Source organism: Odocoileus virginianus, chromosome 7 (assembly GCF_023699985.2).
Source record: "Odocoileus virginianus isolate 20LAN1187 ecotype Illinois chromosome 7, Ovbor_1.2, whole genome shotgun sequence".
Taxonomy (NCBI): Eukaryota; Metazoa; Chordata; class Mammalia; order Artiodactyla; family Cervidae; genus Odocoileus; species Odocoileus virginianus.
In genome coordinates, this window is record NC_069680.1 from 52,952,750 (window position 1) to 52,967,218 (window position 14,469).

Here is a 14,469-nt window from a genome sequence, read left to right on the forward strand (position 1 = left end):
GTCTCAAAGAGTCGGATACGACTGAGCAGCCCCAGTGCACAGCGGTTTGTGTTCTTCCAAAGGACCACTGTACCTGACCAGGTATAATGAACAATGACATGGTAACCCTGAAAACAAATAAACCTTAAAACTGCTTTTCTAAAACAATCACTATCTTCAATCAAAATCACTAAATATGAAGAACTGTTCACTATTTACAGATCAGTGGTTCTCAAACTGGGCTGATAACTAAGAATCACTTAAGGAGCATCTTAAACATAAAAATTCTGGGCTTCAAAAAAGAAAATCCTGGGCTTCACAGCAGTTCTTCTGAATTGGGGTTTGACCCCCAAATGTTTACTTTTATAAAGCTTCGTAGGGTTTTCTGAGGAGTAAGGAGAATTCAGAATGTCTGTTACTCAGATTCCAGATTCTACAAGTGACTACATTGAGGACGTAAAAGGGTGAAGTCTGCTAAAGACAGAGAGCTAGTAAGTAGCACAGTAGGCTGGAAAAACAATATCCTAATCCTGCATTTAATGCTTTCAACAACTACTCAAACTGCTGGTTTCGATAAAACAGTACTTATTTCTGCACTGCTGCTCAGGACCTGGCAATAATTCACTATCCTCTTGCAACTTATTTTCTCATCTGCAAACTGGGAATAATAATAATGCCTACCTCTTAAGAGCTGCTGTGAGGATTAGTATATTCATTAGGTAATGCTCCTAACACAACACCTGGCATACACTGAGTGCAATAGGTTACATAGCCCACTGAAAGAGCATGCCTTTTTTTAATTAGGGAGAATTTACTAAACCACTCTAATTACAGAATGAGTAAGAAACCAATGTTTAGCTTCGGAAGTCCAAAAGGACTTTAAACTCGGGGTAAGGTTAAGATCAAGAGCTTGCCTGATTCTCTCACAACAGTTTCTCATAGGATGCCTCAGAATCATCTAGTGAACCAATCTCTGGAGGAAAACGAGGACGCTGTATCTTTAGAATAACTCCCCTCCTCCCCTAACGAGGTATTTCTTATGCAAACTCAGGTTTGATAGCCGTTAGTATACAGAATCAGTGACCAAATGTCCTCTCAAGCTCCAGCAAAAAAACCTACTGTGCTCTATAACCAGAAGAGCAGCGTCATCAAGACCCTGATGCAAACAACAGCTGGGGACAGCTGTGGGGAATAACTGTGGGGACCCTTTCATCTCCTCAGAAACAGAAAATTACTAAAGCGCGGTTCAGCAGACAGTGCTGCCTGTGCGGCCACAAGGAGCTACAGTTAACTCAGCAGCCTCTTTCCCAGGGCTAAGGCCACAGGAAAACGACCTTGGAGGGTGTACTAGGCCGGAATGGCGCCAGGTTAACGACCCTCTGGCCCGTTTCCGGTGACAGCCAGGGGCCTACACTACACCACAAGCCAGACGACGGAAGTGCGTCATCCCAACATGCCGAGGAATGCCGGGAGTTGTAGTTAATTGGCTGTTTCTCTTGTGCCCCAATTCGCCTTTCTTCTAAGAAGCAGACACCTTGGAACCTTAATGCAGGTCGATGTATGACCCACAAATCTAATCCTTCCCTTTTCCAGATGACAAAAGGAGCTCTCAGAGCGCATGCGGAATACCGGACCACAAGTCCCAGCATGCTCTGCAGGGCGCCGGGAACCCCTAATCACCGTTGTAGGTGCGGGCCGCATGAATGGAGCTTCTGGCGTAAGGCAAAGCCCGCCACCGTCCGCGCGGCCGGTACCTGCTCCCAGAGCGTGAGTGTGGATTGTGGGCCGTGCGCGTGCGCGCTCAAAGGGGGCGCGAGGCGGGCACGCCCGGCCGTTGCCGGCGCGTGGCTGCTGAGGTTGGCGGCTGTAGTGCCGCGCGCCCGACTGACCGGTAGTTGCGGGGCCTCAAGCCCCGCTCCGGGCTGCGGGCAGCCGTGGCGGCCACCGGCGACCGCAAGGGGCGGAGGAAAGCTGGGGGCGGAGGGGGGCGGCCTCGGCACGCAGAGGAACTGCAGGGCATGCCCCGAGAAAACATGGCCTCCCTTATCCAACGGATCGCCCGCCAGGCGTGCCTCACCTTCCGGGGCAGCGGGGGCGGCCGCAGCTCTTCCGACCGCTGCGAGGCGCCAGGCCCGGAGGCGCCGATACAGCAGGGCTTCCCGGAGAACCTGAGCAAGCTGAAGAGCCTGCTGACCCAGGTCCGTGCGGAAGACCTGAACATCTCCCCGCGTAAGGCCACACTGCAGCCGCTGCGGCCCAACCTGCCGCCCGTCACCTATATGCACATCTGCGAGACCGACGGCTTCAGCCTCGGCGTGTTCCTGCTCAAGAGCGGCACCTCCATCCCGCTGCACGACCACCCGGGCATGCACGGCATCCTCAAGGTGCTCTACGGGACCGTGCGCATCAGCTGCATGGACAAGCTGGAGGTGGGCAGCGGGCAGCGGCCGCGGGCCCCGCCACCAGAGCAGCAGTTCGAGCCGCCTCTGCAGCCCCGGGAGCGGGACGCGGTACAGCCGGGCGTGCTGCGCTCGCGGGCAGAGTACACGGAGGCCAGCGGCCCGTGCTTTCTCACGCCGCACCGGGACAACCTGCACCAGATCGACGCCGTGGACGGGCCCGCCGCCTTCCTGGACATCCTGGCCCCTCCCTACGACCCCGACGACGGCCGGGACTGCCACTATTACCGAGTGCTGGAGCCTGTCAGGGCCAAGGAGGCCTCCGGCTCGGCCTGTGACCTGCCCCGAGAAGTGTGGCTCCTGGAGACCCCGCAGGCCGATGACTTCTGGTGCGAGGGGGAGCCTTATCCAGGTCCCAAAGTCTTCCCTTGAAGCCGCCGGCGCCCGAAAGCGGTGGGCCGAACACTTGCCCTACTCAGATCTAGGCTTGGCTGGCCGCGACCGCATCACAAGGGCTTTCTTCCTTCCCCCAGCCTGGGTGTTGGATCTACTGGAATGGGCAGTAGCGGCTTCCTCGGGAGTCTTGGGAAGTGCGGGCGACTGGATGGCAACCACCGGGCACGGTTTTGGGGGCGGAGTAGGAGGGGAAGCTAGGTTGTTGCCTCCCTCTGTCACTGCCACTGGGGTTTGAATTGGGGGGGAGGGGGCGGGGGCAGGGGACTTATCTGAAGTGCTTCCATCTTAAAGCCATAATGAAAATTTTCTTTCCTCTGTTCACATCCTATTCAAAATACACAAAGTGGTTTTCTCCGCCCTCCTCCGGGTAAATAGGGTTTATTTTCCACTTGTGTCCTTATGTCCTTTTACTGCTTATTATTATAGTTCTAACTTATTGATGTTGCATGACCTAGTGGTTTGAATAGTTTTTAGTTCAAGTCATTGGTAAAAACTGGGTTTAAAGAGATGAGCTGCTATTTAAAGTAAACTGTCCGGCCTAATTAAGTTTTGTGAAAATTAAATCCATTTTTTCAGAGTTGAGGGATTACACTCAAACTAACTATGCATGTAGAGGACAAGATTTCTTTTTTTCCTCCCCTTGCCCAGTAACCATATCTCGGTTACGCTGGCAGCAAAAACTAAGCAGTTCAAGCACCTGTATATCTCAGTGACAAATGATCACTTAGGGCTTCCCCACTGAGTCTCCAGATCGAGAGTTGAGCAGATGTTTTTATTGCAGGTTCACGTTCAATGCAAAAACTGTATTATCCTGAAGTGACTTTTATGTCTTAGTGTACTTTAGGAAGTAATAAAGTAATTCTGTATTTTCTAACCAGAGCTGAATCAGTATGCTTCCAAACAACTGAATGTAAAACACTGGTAGCCAGCTGTTGAATTCTTTGTGCCCCTATTTACTTCCAGTATTTTCCTGCAAAAGTAGAGGAAAACATTGATGACTGTTTCAAATTCTCTCAGGAGCGCTAAGGTGGTTCCAGCTGTGTTGTTGGTGGCAATGTTCTTAGGACAGTCCCTCTCAAATAGGAGAGAGTCAGTGCTTGCTTCATCTGGGGTGGGTTTTCTGCAGGAAGAGAGGCACGGATGACCAGGGCTAGAGAACTGAGAATTAACTATACTGCTAGCCACTTTAGGGCACCCAAACTTGGGACAAAACACTTCCCACTCTGAACCTCTTGAACAGTTGTGCTATCTGTGACTAGTTTTATCTTTGTCCTTCTAATAGGCTGAGCAGCTTTACCTTGTTTACAAATGTATTGACACTATTTGCTTCAGTCCAAGGAACACGCCTGTTTCCCCCTTTTTATAGGATTCCTTTTTTCACAAAACTTTTAATAAGAACAAACTGTAGAAATAAATACATTAAAATTTGCCCAGCTGTTGTCTAAGCCCTCTTGATTGACTTACCCAGGTGGTAATTGAGTTCTAATATCTGTAATAAAGAGGGATTTGCTATTGGTGGAAAGTGATGACCCTGTAGGGAAGCAGTATGTGCCTTTCCCTCTTTGTACACTGAGTTACAGAGGCTCAGAGTGAAGGAAGGTTTGTTCCCAAACTTAGATGGAAAAGCAAATTCTTAATGATTTTTCTTAAAAATCAAAAAGATGGTACTCAACATGATATGCCACTGTGCTGTAAAACCTCACAGAGGCATAATGCATGTCTTCCAGGTTGCTAAGTTGTTTTATGACAGTGTCCCATTCTGGTTTGATTTATTATACCTTAGGGGGAGTTTGAAGCACTTCTTCATGCTGTTTTGTTTGAAATTAAGTTCTAGATATGCAAATGATGACTTCCTTTAAGATTGTTCACAAGGGTTTTTTTCATAACAGTGATGAATGTGTATGATTATCAATTACATACCTACCTGTTTTGAATTGTAGCAAAAAGTTGACCAACTTATAACAATTGTTGATGATGATGTTTAAGTTACAATGCAACCTGGAGTACATAAAACTAACCTACAAAAACTCATTCTGGCAATAGGACAGTAATAAAGGAGGAATTGTTTTTCCAAATTACATTGGGAAAATTTTTAAAGTTTTCAAGTACAAACAAGTTGAATGAAAAGACTAAGGTGCTTTTCAAAAGAGTAGCTGAAATTATCGCAGGCCAAAACAGCAATATATATCTAATTTAGTTCAGTAAGAACAGTGGAACCTTTGGTTCACTAATAAATTCTGAATAAATTAGTGGTGAAAACAAAATTAACTTGTTTTAGTGAACCACTGAGGAAAGAATATCCTTAACACAAAGACAAAATATGCAGAAAAGCTTTGCACTTTCTGCATAAACTCTTAGATATGATCATGTGCTGCTGTTGTGTGTTTCCTTATATTCCTGTAATGTGGGTAACAACTATGGAAAAAAGCTGTCTTCTACAAGGACTAATGAGCACAATGATATTAATCACTTAACTTTTCTGTTGAATAACAAATGCAATAACTGCCGCTCATCGATGAAAATTGGTCTAATACTTCTAAAGCTTTTTAACTCTGGTTATATCAATTTAGAGTATTATATATTTACCTACTACTTTATGGGAATTGATTTTTTTTTTAATTAAGTTTGAATTGCATGGATGGAATTTACACTAACTGCTGTTTACCAGTGAAACTGATGAACCGTTTTTTAAAGTAATGTGTGTTGGTCAACAGGAGTGGGTTATCTGACCTTTCAACACTAACAACCTTTAACTTTTCCCAAAACTGACATCTTTTATTCCTTCTGCATTGTCCCCTTGTAGGTGCATTAGTCTAGGCATCTCAGGAGGATTCTTATCACTGATCTATTCCAAATGGTAGAATCTTGTGCTCCAGTTCTGCTCACTGAAGAAGCAATAGTGTGTTTTTAATTCAGGACTCTGCCCATTACTATTCAATTCTAACCTGAAGGCAGGGCCACTCTTGTAAGTCTCCTGTTCTGAATTCAGAACTTCATATCACACACAGAAGCTGATCATTGATTCTTACAGTGCAATGAGTGTCAAAGAAGGAAATCATTTGTTAAGCCCTATATAGATAATGAATCTTCTGATCCAGGGATGTTTACATTTCTGGATTAAAATCTGTACTTGTGGAAAATAAAGGCATTTTGAAATTGTTTAGAGATAATCTTACTTGATTATTGCAAAATGGAGAAGGAAAATATTACTTGCTATGATGTCTATATTTGAATTACTGTAAAAGGTTCACAGTCTGTATGGTAAGATTATGTTGTACTAACAAACTGGGGGTCTTCTGGAGATTCTAAAGTCCAAGTAATAATATAAACTTAATAGTTTATTTTCCTGTGTGTGATCTTTGAAACAACCTGATCAGAAATACATCTGAAATTATCTAACATGCAACCATACTATTTTGCTGCAACAAAAATACTGCTTTTATATTTAACCTAAGGAAAATAAGCTAGTGCAGAAAAAAGAAAAACAACTTTCATTCTTGGAGGAAAGAATCTTTGTACTTAAATATTTTCTTGTCTGCTTTTTCTGTAAGACTTGTTTAACTACTTTGGATTGGCAGAATTGTAGGCACTTGTGGTGAGGTGATAGTAACCTTCCTTCCCACCACCACCCCCAAAGTTGAATTGAACTGTTAAAATATCACTACAGCCATTTTTAATATATACCAAACAATTTGCCTTAGTTTCATTAGCAGTTAGGATATTGAAATTAAATTGCCTGGTTTGCAAATAGTTGGAAACCTAACCTAAAATTAGTTAGACCTATTTTTAATGTGTACTGAACCATCTCAACTACTTTATGATCTTTAAGGAATTAGTCTCTGGACGTTTATTTTTAATAAGAATTCCCAGTAACAGCTGAAACATCTATAATATTATTTAATAAAGCATATTGACTAGAAGAGAGGAGACGTGTTAGCTTTATATGCTTTATTTCTTGGGCAGAGTAAAAAAATGAGACACCTGTGAAAAGTATCCTGAATGTTTCAAGCAGAGTAAAGTATGATTAAAGATTGACCTAACATGTTGAAATCAAGGAATAAAACCCAGAAAGTTGGCTCTGAAAGAACACCAAGGTGTATTCCTTATGGTATGGTAACGCCAGGTCACCAAGCCCACATCAAGGCAAAAGTGACTATGTAATCAATTTGACTATCAAAATGTCTTTCATCTTATTAAAAAAAGACTTTACAGTCTGTTGCATTGTAAATGATTGTTTACCTTGTCTTGATTGAAGGTGCTCTAAAATTAAAATTTGGCAAGACAATTATAAATCACATAAAACTTAGGTGTATTTATGGCTTCCTTGGTGGCTCAGGTTATAAAGAATCTGCCTGCAACGTGGGAGACCTGGGTTTGATCCCTGAGTCAGAAAAGTCCCCTGGAGTGGCACCCCACTCCAGTGTTGTTGCCTTGAGAATCCCATGGACAGGAGCCTGGTGGGCTACAGTCTGTGTGATGGCAAAGAGTTCGACCTGACTGAGCAACTAACATTTCATCTTCATTTAGGTTTATTTTAATATAATGTCTTAGTAGAAGAGTATTATTAAAAAGTTATCAAAATGTGGCATTGTTGTATATATAACTTCTTTAACAAAATTGGCCAAGCAAGGATGATACTATGCCAACAAGCTAGGAAATAATCTAATGGGATGACACCAGAACGATCTGACACCAGAGTTTAGAAAGGTCCATTTAGTAGTTATGAGAGGTATTGTGCATCTTTGAAATAAGAACAGGGAAGAAATAAGGGTTAATTATCCCTCCAAATCAGATTTCAAATTCTAGTGCTTGTAAGGGCCAAAAAAAGAGTTCTCTGAGTAGCAGTCACTGTCTGCTGTTCTAAAATACAGGCCATCTATTATCAGCCATGTCTTTGTAACAGTGACAAAGGACAGACACAGTTTTCGAATGATGTATCTAGACAGTGGGCACTCCAATGTGTTACACTTGTGTAAAGATCCAGAGGCAGTGAGTGAAGTTAAATATTATTCAGGTCCAGTTTTAGAGTAAAAAAGATAACAAAGACAATCTATTGTATTATAGATATTGTTGGGGGGGGCAGTTAATTTATATTTTAAAATCACTACAAAAGGCTGTACTAAAATGACCCCTAGAGTATTGTTTTGCAAAGCATTATCCTACGAAGGGCCATATTTGCCTATTTGATTCAGATTGTCTTTTGAGATTTTAAGGCTGGTGTATACCTATATCATCTAAAAAGCTGGGTATTTGTCTCTAGACCCACCAGACCTATGGCAGAGAATGATCCTTCCAAATGGGTGTAATCGGGGAGACGGCTGGAGAGAAATGAGTCCTGGGGTAATTCCTTTGGTAACCCATTAATGCTGTCATCAGCAGTGTCTGAGTGCATTTTTGATCAGAAGAGGCGATAGCGCTTTTCAAAAAGTTTTCTGTGGTCGTGAGACTAATCCTGGAACCTGAAAGTCATTTCCAGCTTGACCACGCCACCACACTTTCCACAAAGCCACACCTCGTCTGAGTTCCAGGCTCTGGTCAGGGTTCTGAAAGCAGTCGCAAATGTGTAGTCTCCGAGTGGGCACTTGTTTGTAAGTATTTATTTTCCGGAGCCCACTCAGGAGCAGAGAGAAGCTATAGGCTGTTACAGAGGACGGAACAATGAGTCAAAACAACGCCTCCCCACTTTTACACTAATGCATGGGGGAAATCCCCGAATGCTAGCGAATGCTCGCGTTTGATTATGAATGGAGATTGCTTTGTGGCAAGAGGGCCAGTGTGGAAAGACTAGCAGAGAAAACTTGGAGATCATGGCTTGGTCAAAGTACTAAAACCCACTGGGTACTGTTGAAGTCACACCCAATAAATCTTACATAAATAATCTCTGCAGCAAAAATATTGTTGAAAAGTTTATTTACACTATAGTCATAAACCATTCATTATCTGAATTTTAGTTAGTGGTTTTGTGTTAGAATAAATCATTTATATTTCCACAACTATTAAGAGCTAATAACCAAACAAGTCAGCTCCAGTAACATTATTTACATTCCTATCTGCAATTTGACTACAAAGGTAACACTTTTAATTCACAAAACAGAGCATACAAAAATATACTTTCTAAAAAAAATTCCAAATATTAATAGGCAGAAATATACAGCCATACTAAACCCAGGGAGTGATTTTTTTTCCTCCATAGTAAGGCAACCCATTTACATGCAGACCCTGTAACATTGTCTACATCACACAAGGCACCAAGGACACGTCCAACACAATTGCATGCATCCTAGTTTCAGAGAATATATGTACATCCCCCTTTAAATAAGTTAACCTCTGACTCATTTCAAGAGATCATAAATGTTTTACTTTTTCTTTTCCCAAAGGTTCAGAACTTGGAGAACAGTGCACATCAAAAATACACAAAATCTGAATGGATATACACTGAAAAAATAGTCTTTATGTTTCTCAAACCACTCAAAAAGAAGCAGGTATTGCTATGTCCCTCCCAACACATTGCACTTCTGTTCTCTAAGTTTATAATACATATTGCTTAAAGGGTTGAGATGACTAGATAAGCTTTGATTCACTTCTAGGGCAACAGAATGCAGCGTAAAGGCCATGCTTCGCCCACTGTACAGCATCCCCCAAATCAGTCCCAGGCCATTAAAGTGCACATCAGCTTTGCTTCTGCCTTTTTGCTGTCCGCATCTGAAGGGATCAGCATCTCCCAAACTACTGTAGAAAAAGTCTCAAATCAGTTCTGGCATCCAGACTCAAAAAACTAACCAGTCAAAATAAGAGAGGGGCAACAAAACCTAGTCAAACAACCCTTTAAAGTAGGGTCAGGCCTCAGCCCTCTAGGCCAGAGGCCCCCCCACCCAACTCCCTTCTGAGCCTCCCCATAACTTTGGGGTGACGGTCAACTCACCTAAGACAGACTAAGGTGGGCTAAGTTTTAGAAGCAGGCTAAGACCTGCTTCTAAGTGGAAAGGAGGGGGCGGGGTGGGGGGCAGTGCTAGGCTCCTTCAAGGCCCTTTGCCCAGCGAAATGAGGGAAGGGCAGGAATGGGTGGTAGTGTTTGTCGTGCAGCTCCAATGGACGAAGGGCCTCCGGGGCCTCAAAGAGCTGGTGTGTCAAGGTGAGTCTCATCTCAGGGCGTCCGGGTCCGAGACGAGCAAGGGCCGAGGGACCCTCCACCAATAGTGCTGCTGTTGGCGCTGCACAGGGTCCCCCCGGCCTGCGCGCCCCCGCTGCACGAGGCGCTGGAGGCGGCCGGCCCCGCCGAGGACGGGGCGCTGCTCTTCCGCTCCTTCTGTCTCAGGTGGATCTTGGTGTGGCGCTTCCTCTCATCACTGCGGGCAAACTTGCGGCCGCAGTAATCACAGGCAAAGGGCTTTTCGCCAGTGTGGGTGCGGATGTGGGTAGTGAGGTGGTCGCTGCGGCTGAAGTTGCGCATGCAGATCCGACACTGGAAGGGCTTGTGCCCCGTGTGGATTCGGATGTGCCTGGTTAGCTCGTCCGAGCGGGAGAAGCGCCGGTCACAGCCTTCCGCTGGGCACGGGTAGGGCCTCTCGTGCACTGGGGTCTTGCTCGGCCTGTTAGGGTACTTTCGAGGCCTCAGAATGGGCCGCAGTGGCAGATGGTGTGGGTTGTAGGCGGCCGCGGCAGCCGCTGCCGAGCCAGTGCCAGGTAGCCGGGGTCCCTCGCTGCCTGCGCCGGCCCCCGGCCCTGTGGCCCCAGCACTGGGCCCTCCCAGGGTAAAGTTGCGGATGGTGGAGAGCGGAGTGAGTGGAGGGGGGACTCGCAGGGAGTCCAGGGGGCAGGGAAAGGGCTTGCGGTCTGGGCCAGCTGTACCGTGTAGGTCTCTCTGGCACTGTGAGGGGAAAAATCCAGGATAGTCTGGGATCATGGGGAAGAGACTTGGGTCCGTGGCTGGCTTGGGGGACGGATAGGAAGGAGGCGGTGGGTAGGCCAGAGAGGAGGAGGTGGAGGTGGTAGCCGCTGATAGGAACGCAGAGGGGTCCTGGTAGAGGTCGCCTCCACAGCCCGCGTAAGGAGGTGGCGGCGGCGGAGTGTAGAGGTGGTCCAGGTCAGGCTGGGTCTGGGACATGGTGCACACACCCAAGGGTCCAGTGGCCAGTGGGTTGGGGGAGGCAGAGGTGACGCTGGAGGAGGCTGTGGTGGAAGCTGGGGAGGTGACCCCCTGCAGGATGCCTGCACTCACAATGTTGATGATACCTTCTGGGTAGCAGCCGGCACCAGGGTACTGGGGGTCAATGGAGAACTTGCCCATGTAAGTGAAGGTCTGGTTTCGGGGTGCAGAGACCGGAGCAAAGCTGCTGGGATACGGAAGATCCAAGGACCTCTTCTCTCCAGTCATGTCAATGTTGATCATGCCATCTGGGGAGGGGAAAAGAATGGAGGTGGGGCATTGAGAATGCAGCCAGGAATCCCTCCTCACCCTTCTGTCTCACATGAGTCCCACCCCAAGGATCCCAGCACTGTAAAGCCAGGGCAGTATTCAACAGGTGGGGAAACTGTGGCCCAAAGATAGTAAAAAGAGGCTAGCCCAGGATCCTACTGTGGCAGCCAGCCACAGTCTAGGATTCAAACTACCTCCAGGAAAGCAGGATGAGCTACTCCCAACCCCCCACGTACAGCCATCTGTGGCTCCAGTCCCCAATGAAAACACCCAATAATAGAAGCAGCAGTATTAAAAATTCCCCATCTGCCTGGAACTTCTCTCTCTGCTTTGCCTGAGGTCCCACGGCTAGGGCAGGCACTACCCAGGAGACTGACCCCAGTCAGTGCAGCGAAGGTGTCAGCCTGAGAGGTGAGCCAAAGAAGGGGGCCAGTGATTTCCCGGCTGCTCCCCACCCCAGGTTCCTTCCTTCCCTCCCTCTCCCGCTGCTGGAGGGAATCGGGCTCTGCCATGGAGTCTATAGGTTTCCTTTCCCAATCTTTTCAGCCTTGTCCCACACCTGCGCGGCCTCGCCTCAGCCCGAAGGCAGCGGCAGGGCTTCGGAGAAGGTACGCGCGCTTCAGGAGACCACTTGCCACCGCCAAGGAAACTCGCGGCGCCGGTGCCCTACGGGCCTCCCTTGGCAGCCACGGGGCCGCTTCCCGCCGTTGCCCGCCCTCCACCTCCTCCTCCCAGCCGGGCCAACCCCCTCAACTTCGCGGATAGCGCGCAGGTGGGGGCGCTCCTTCAGACCGAAGGAGGAGCGCGCTCCGAGATTTTCCCCGGGTCTCCTCTACCCAGGAGGAAGCGGCGGACGCTTTCCTCGGGCATCTCCGCCGCTCCGCTCTCCAGACGCTCAGCTTTCCGCCAGAGCCCCGAACTTCCCCATCACTTTGCCCCTACCCCGGGATTGGGGAGGCTGGGGTGCCGCCGGCAGAAAGGCTCGCATAAGCCCCGAAGCCTGGTGGGGCACCACCTCATACTCTTATCCCTGAGCCCGCCCGGGGCTGGGCGCGCCGCGGCGCACGCACGCCGGTTCGCTGGCAACCTGGTGCATCTGCCCGCGCGCCCAGCTCCAACGCCCGGGTTCCCGCTCCCGCTTTCCTCCTGCACCCCCTTCTATTCTTCAAATCCAGTTCAGTCAACACCTTCCACCTCTCCTCCAAGTCCCGCACACGCACGAAAACCCACCCACCACCTCCGAGCTGCGTGGGTCCCGGTTCGCGAAGGGGGCACGCGGCTTACCTCCAGCCACTCCGTTCATCTGGTCAAAGGGGCCTCCCAGTTCGGCATTGGGGAAAATGGTCACCGACGTGGGGGCGAGGTCCTCCACCGGGTAGATGTTGTCAGACAGCTGGTGCACAAAACCACTGAGAGTTACTGGGATTTTGTCTACGGCCTTGGCGGTCATCATTTGCTCCTCGCACAACCTGGAGACCCAACTCCCTCGCTACCTGGAGTGTCAGAGAAGCCGTTTTGGAGAGGGATTGGACTGAGCCTAGGTTGGTATCTCCTTGAGCCCTCCACACTTGAAAGCAACTACCCCCCTTCAAAAAAAAAAAAAATCTAACAGATCTAAAACTAGCAAACAAGTTGCTGGTTTTTTAAGAAGAAAGATGGCTATTTGCCACTGACTCTCCTGGGCTCCGGCCGGGAAGCCAGGAGTCGCTGGTGTAGTGTTATTATAACAGTCAGTGTGTCCCCTCGCCGAGCTATTAATCAATTGCTGCTCTCTCGGTTAGACGGAAAGTGTTGCTCTAAGTATTTATGGGCAGGTCCTCAATGCCCGTGACGTCACTGCCCATATATGGACTGAGGAACAGGGCTGGGCCTGGCGGCTTTTGCCGTCACATGGCCTATTTGCATAGGGGCTCGGCTGCGCGGGCTCCTCCGGGCTCGCGACGCCCAGCTAGCAGCCCGCAGGGGTCTGGGGCAGGTGGCCCGAGCCGCAGCCCGGGTCCAGGGCTCGGAGCCCGGCCGGAATGGGGCGTGTCACCGGTCCGGCTTAGGCCACTGTGGGAGAGCGATCGGGTCCCGGCTGCGGCGCGGCCTCCGGGGCGGGGAGGAATTCCGGTTCTCCGGGACTTTCCAAAAAAGGCGAAGATCCGGTGCCGGCAGCTCCGCCTCCCCAGCCCTTGTTTGGGAGCCATTCCGGAAAATTAAACTTCGGAAAGAAACCGAACGGAGCCGAGACACTACAGTCAAACCCCTACTCACTTTCTTGGCAGCTCAAAACCGCAAGCAAAAGGAGGCAGAAAAGAAAAAAAAAAAAAAGCTGCATGCATTCACGGAAGCTGACTGCTTTTTTCTGAATTACTTGGTGGAAAGAAGTGGCTGGTGATAAGAGTGAATGCGGTATTGCTTTTTTGGAAAGTCTGTTCTATTTATACAGGAGCGAAAACGGAACAGGTTTGGGGTTGTTTGTTTGTTTAAGTATTTTGGGCACCTTGGGGGGGGGGTAGACCCTCGGAGGAGCAGATAACTGCGGGGAGCTTCGAAAGAGATCCTCAGCCGGAGGCACCCCCCTTCCTCTGCCCGCGCGCTCCCCGCCCCCCTTCAGCTGCTGCGCTTAGCGGGCGCCCTTCCCGGCGCGTCTGGGCGGTCGGCTGTGTGGGGGCGTCCAGATGGAGGTTTGGACACTCACCCTGCCCCGCCACACACGCACACACACTCTTACACGCGCTCCACTTCCGCTACACACACTCCAGCCCCCGCCGCCTTCTTCACACACCCACTCGCACACCTTACGCTACACACCTCCCTGTTGACAGCGCGCCCGTGCGTCCGCCTAGCCAACAGAGTGACTGGCCGGCAAGAGCGGGCGCCTGGGTTTGCTCGACAGGGTGCCTGCGAAAACACCCATCGTCACCTTCACACTGCCTGGACCGGCCCCCACCGCAGTCCCCCAACCCCAAAACCCTCCGGAAGGGCGCTCGGCCCGCACCCGAGCCCTACTCCAAAACACACACATTAAGAGGAATATTCTTCCTTTCCCTGGCCAAGAGCCACCGCGGAGAGCCCAGCGAGGTCCAGAGTGATAGCAAACGGTGACGCTAACGCCAGTTTCGAGTCGCCATACACACTTTTACCTTTGAGAGTTAAAAAACAAAACAAAAAACTGGCCCCGACAAGAACCTTTATGCTTATTTCTCAAAACAATTTTTAAACTTTTCAGAGGTC

The 14,469-nt window shown here is 48.7% G+C and overlaps 2 protein-coding genes across 3 annotated transcripts; one reads left to right on the forward strand and one right to left on the reverse strand.

The window, feature by feature from the left end:
• Positions 1-1,465: 1,465 nt before the first annotated feature.
• ADO (2-aminoethanethiol dioxygenase) lies at positions 1,466-7,062 on the forward strand. Its single transcript, XM_020895503.2, has one exon. The coding sequence runs from the start codon at positions 1,998-2,000 to the stop codon at positions 2,808-2,810; it is 813 nt and encodes a 270-aa protein (XP_020751162.1). The 5' UTR covers positions 1,466-1,997; the 3' UTR covers positions 2,811-7,062.
• Positions 7,063-8,727: 1,665 nt separating this feature from the next.
• On the reverse strand, positions 8,728-13,045 carry EGR2 (early growth response 2). 2 transcript variants are annotated; one of them, XM_070470713.1, is made up of 3 exons: positions 12,744-12,883; positions 12,535-12,643; positions 8,728-11,228 (listed from the first exon to the last, which is right to left on the reverse strand). In XM_070470713.1, exons 2-3 carry the CDS (start codon positions 12,551-12,553, stop codon positions 9,979-9,981), a joined length of 1,269 nt encoding a protein of 422 aa, XP_070326814.1. In that variant the 5' UTR covers positions 12,554-12,643; positions 12,744-12,883; the 3' UTR covers positions 8,728-9,978. The 2 variants fall into 2 exon arrangements, with proteins under 2 accessions (XP_070326814.1, XP_020751160.1); XM_020895501.2 differs by having other exon boundaries at positions 12,535-13,045.
• Positions 13,046-14,469: the final 1,424 nt, after the last annotated feature.

Excerpts from the sequence above, each read along its gene's own strand:
- ADO (XM_020895503.2), top strand. The coding sequence starts at position 1,998 with ATGCCCCGAGAAAACATGGCCTCCCTTATCCAACGGATCGCCCGCCAG.
- EGR2 (XM_020895501.2), bottom strand. The coding sequence starts at position 12,703 with ATGATGACCGCCAAGGCCGTAGACAAAATCCCAGTAACTCTCAGTGGT. Across the intron at positions 11,229-12,534 it reads GATGAACGGAGTGGCTGGAG|ATGGCATGATCAACATTGAC; the intron begins GTAAGCCGCGTG and ends TCCCCTCCCCAG.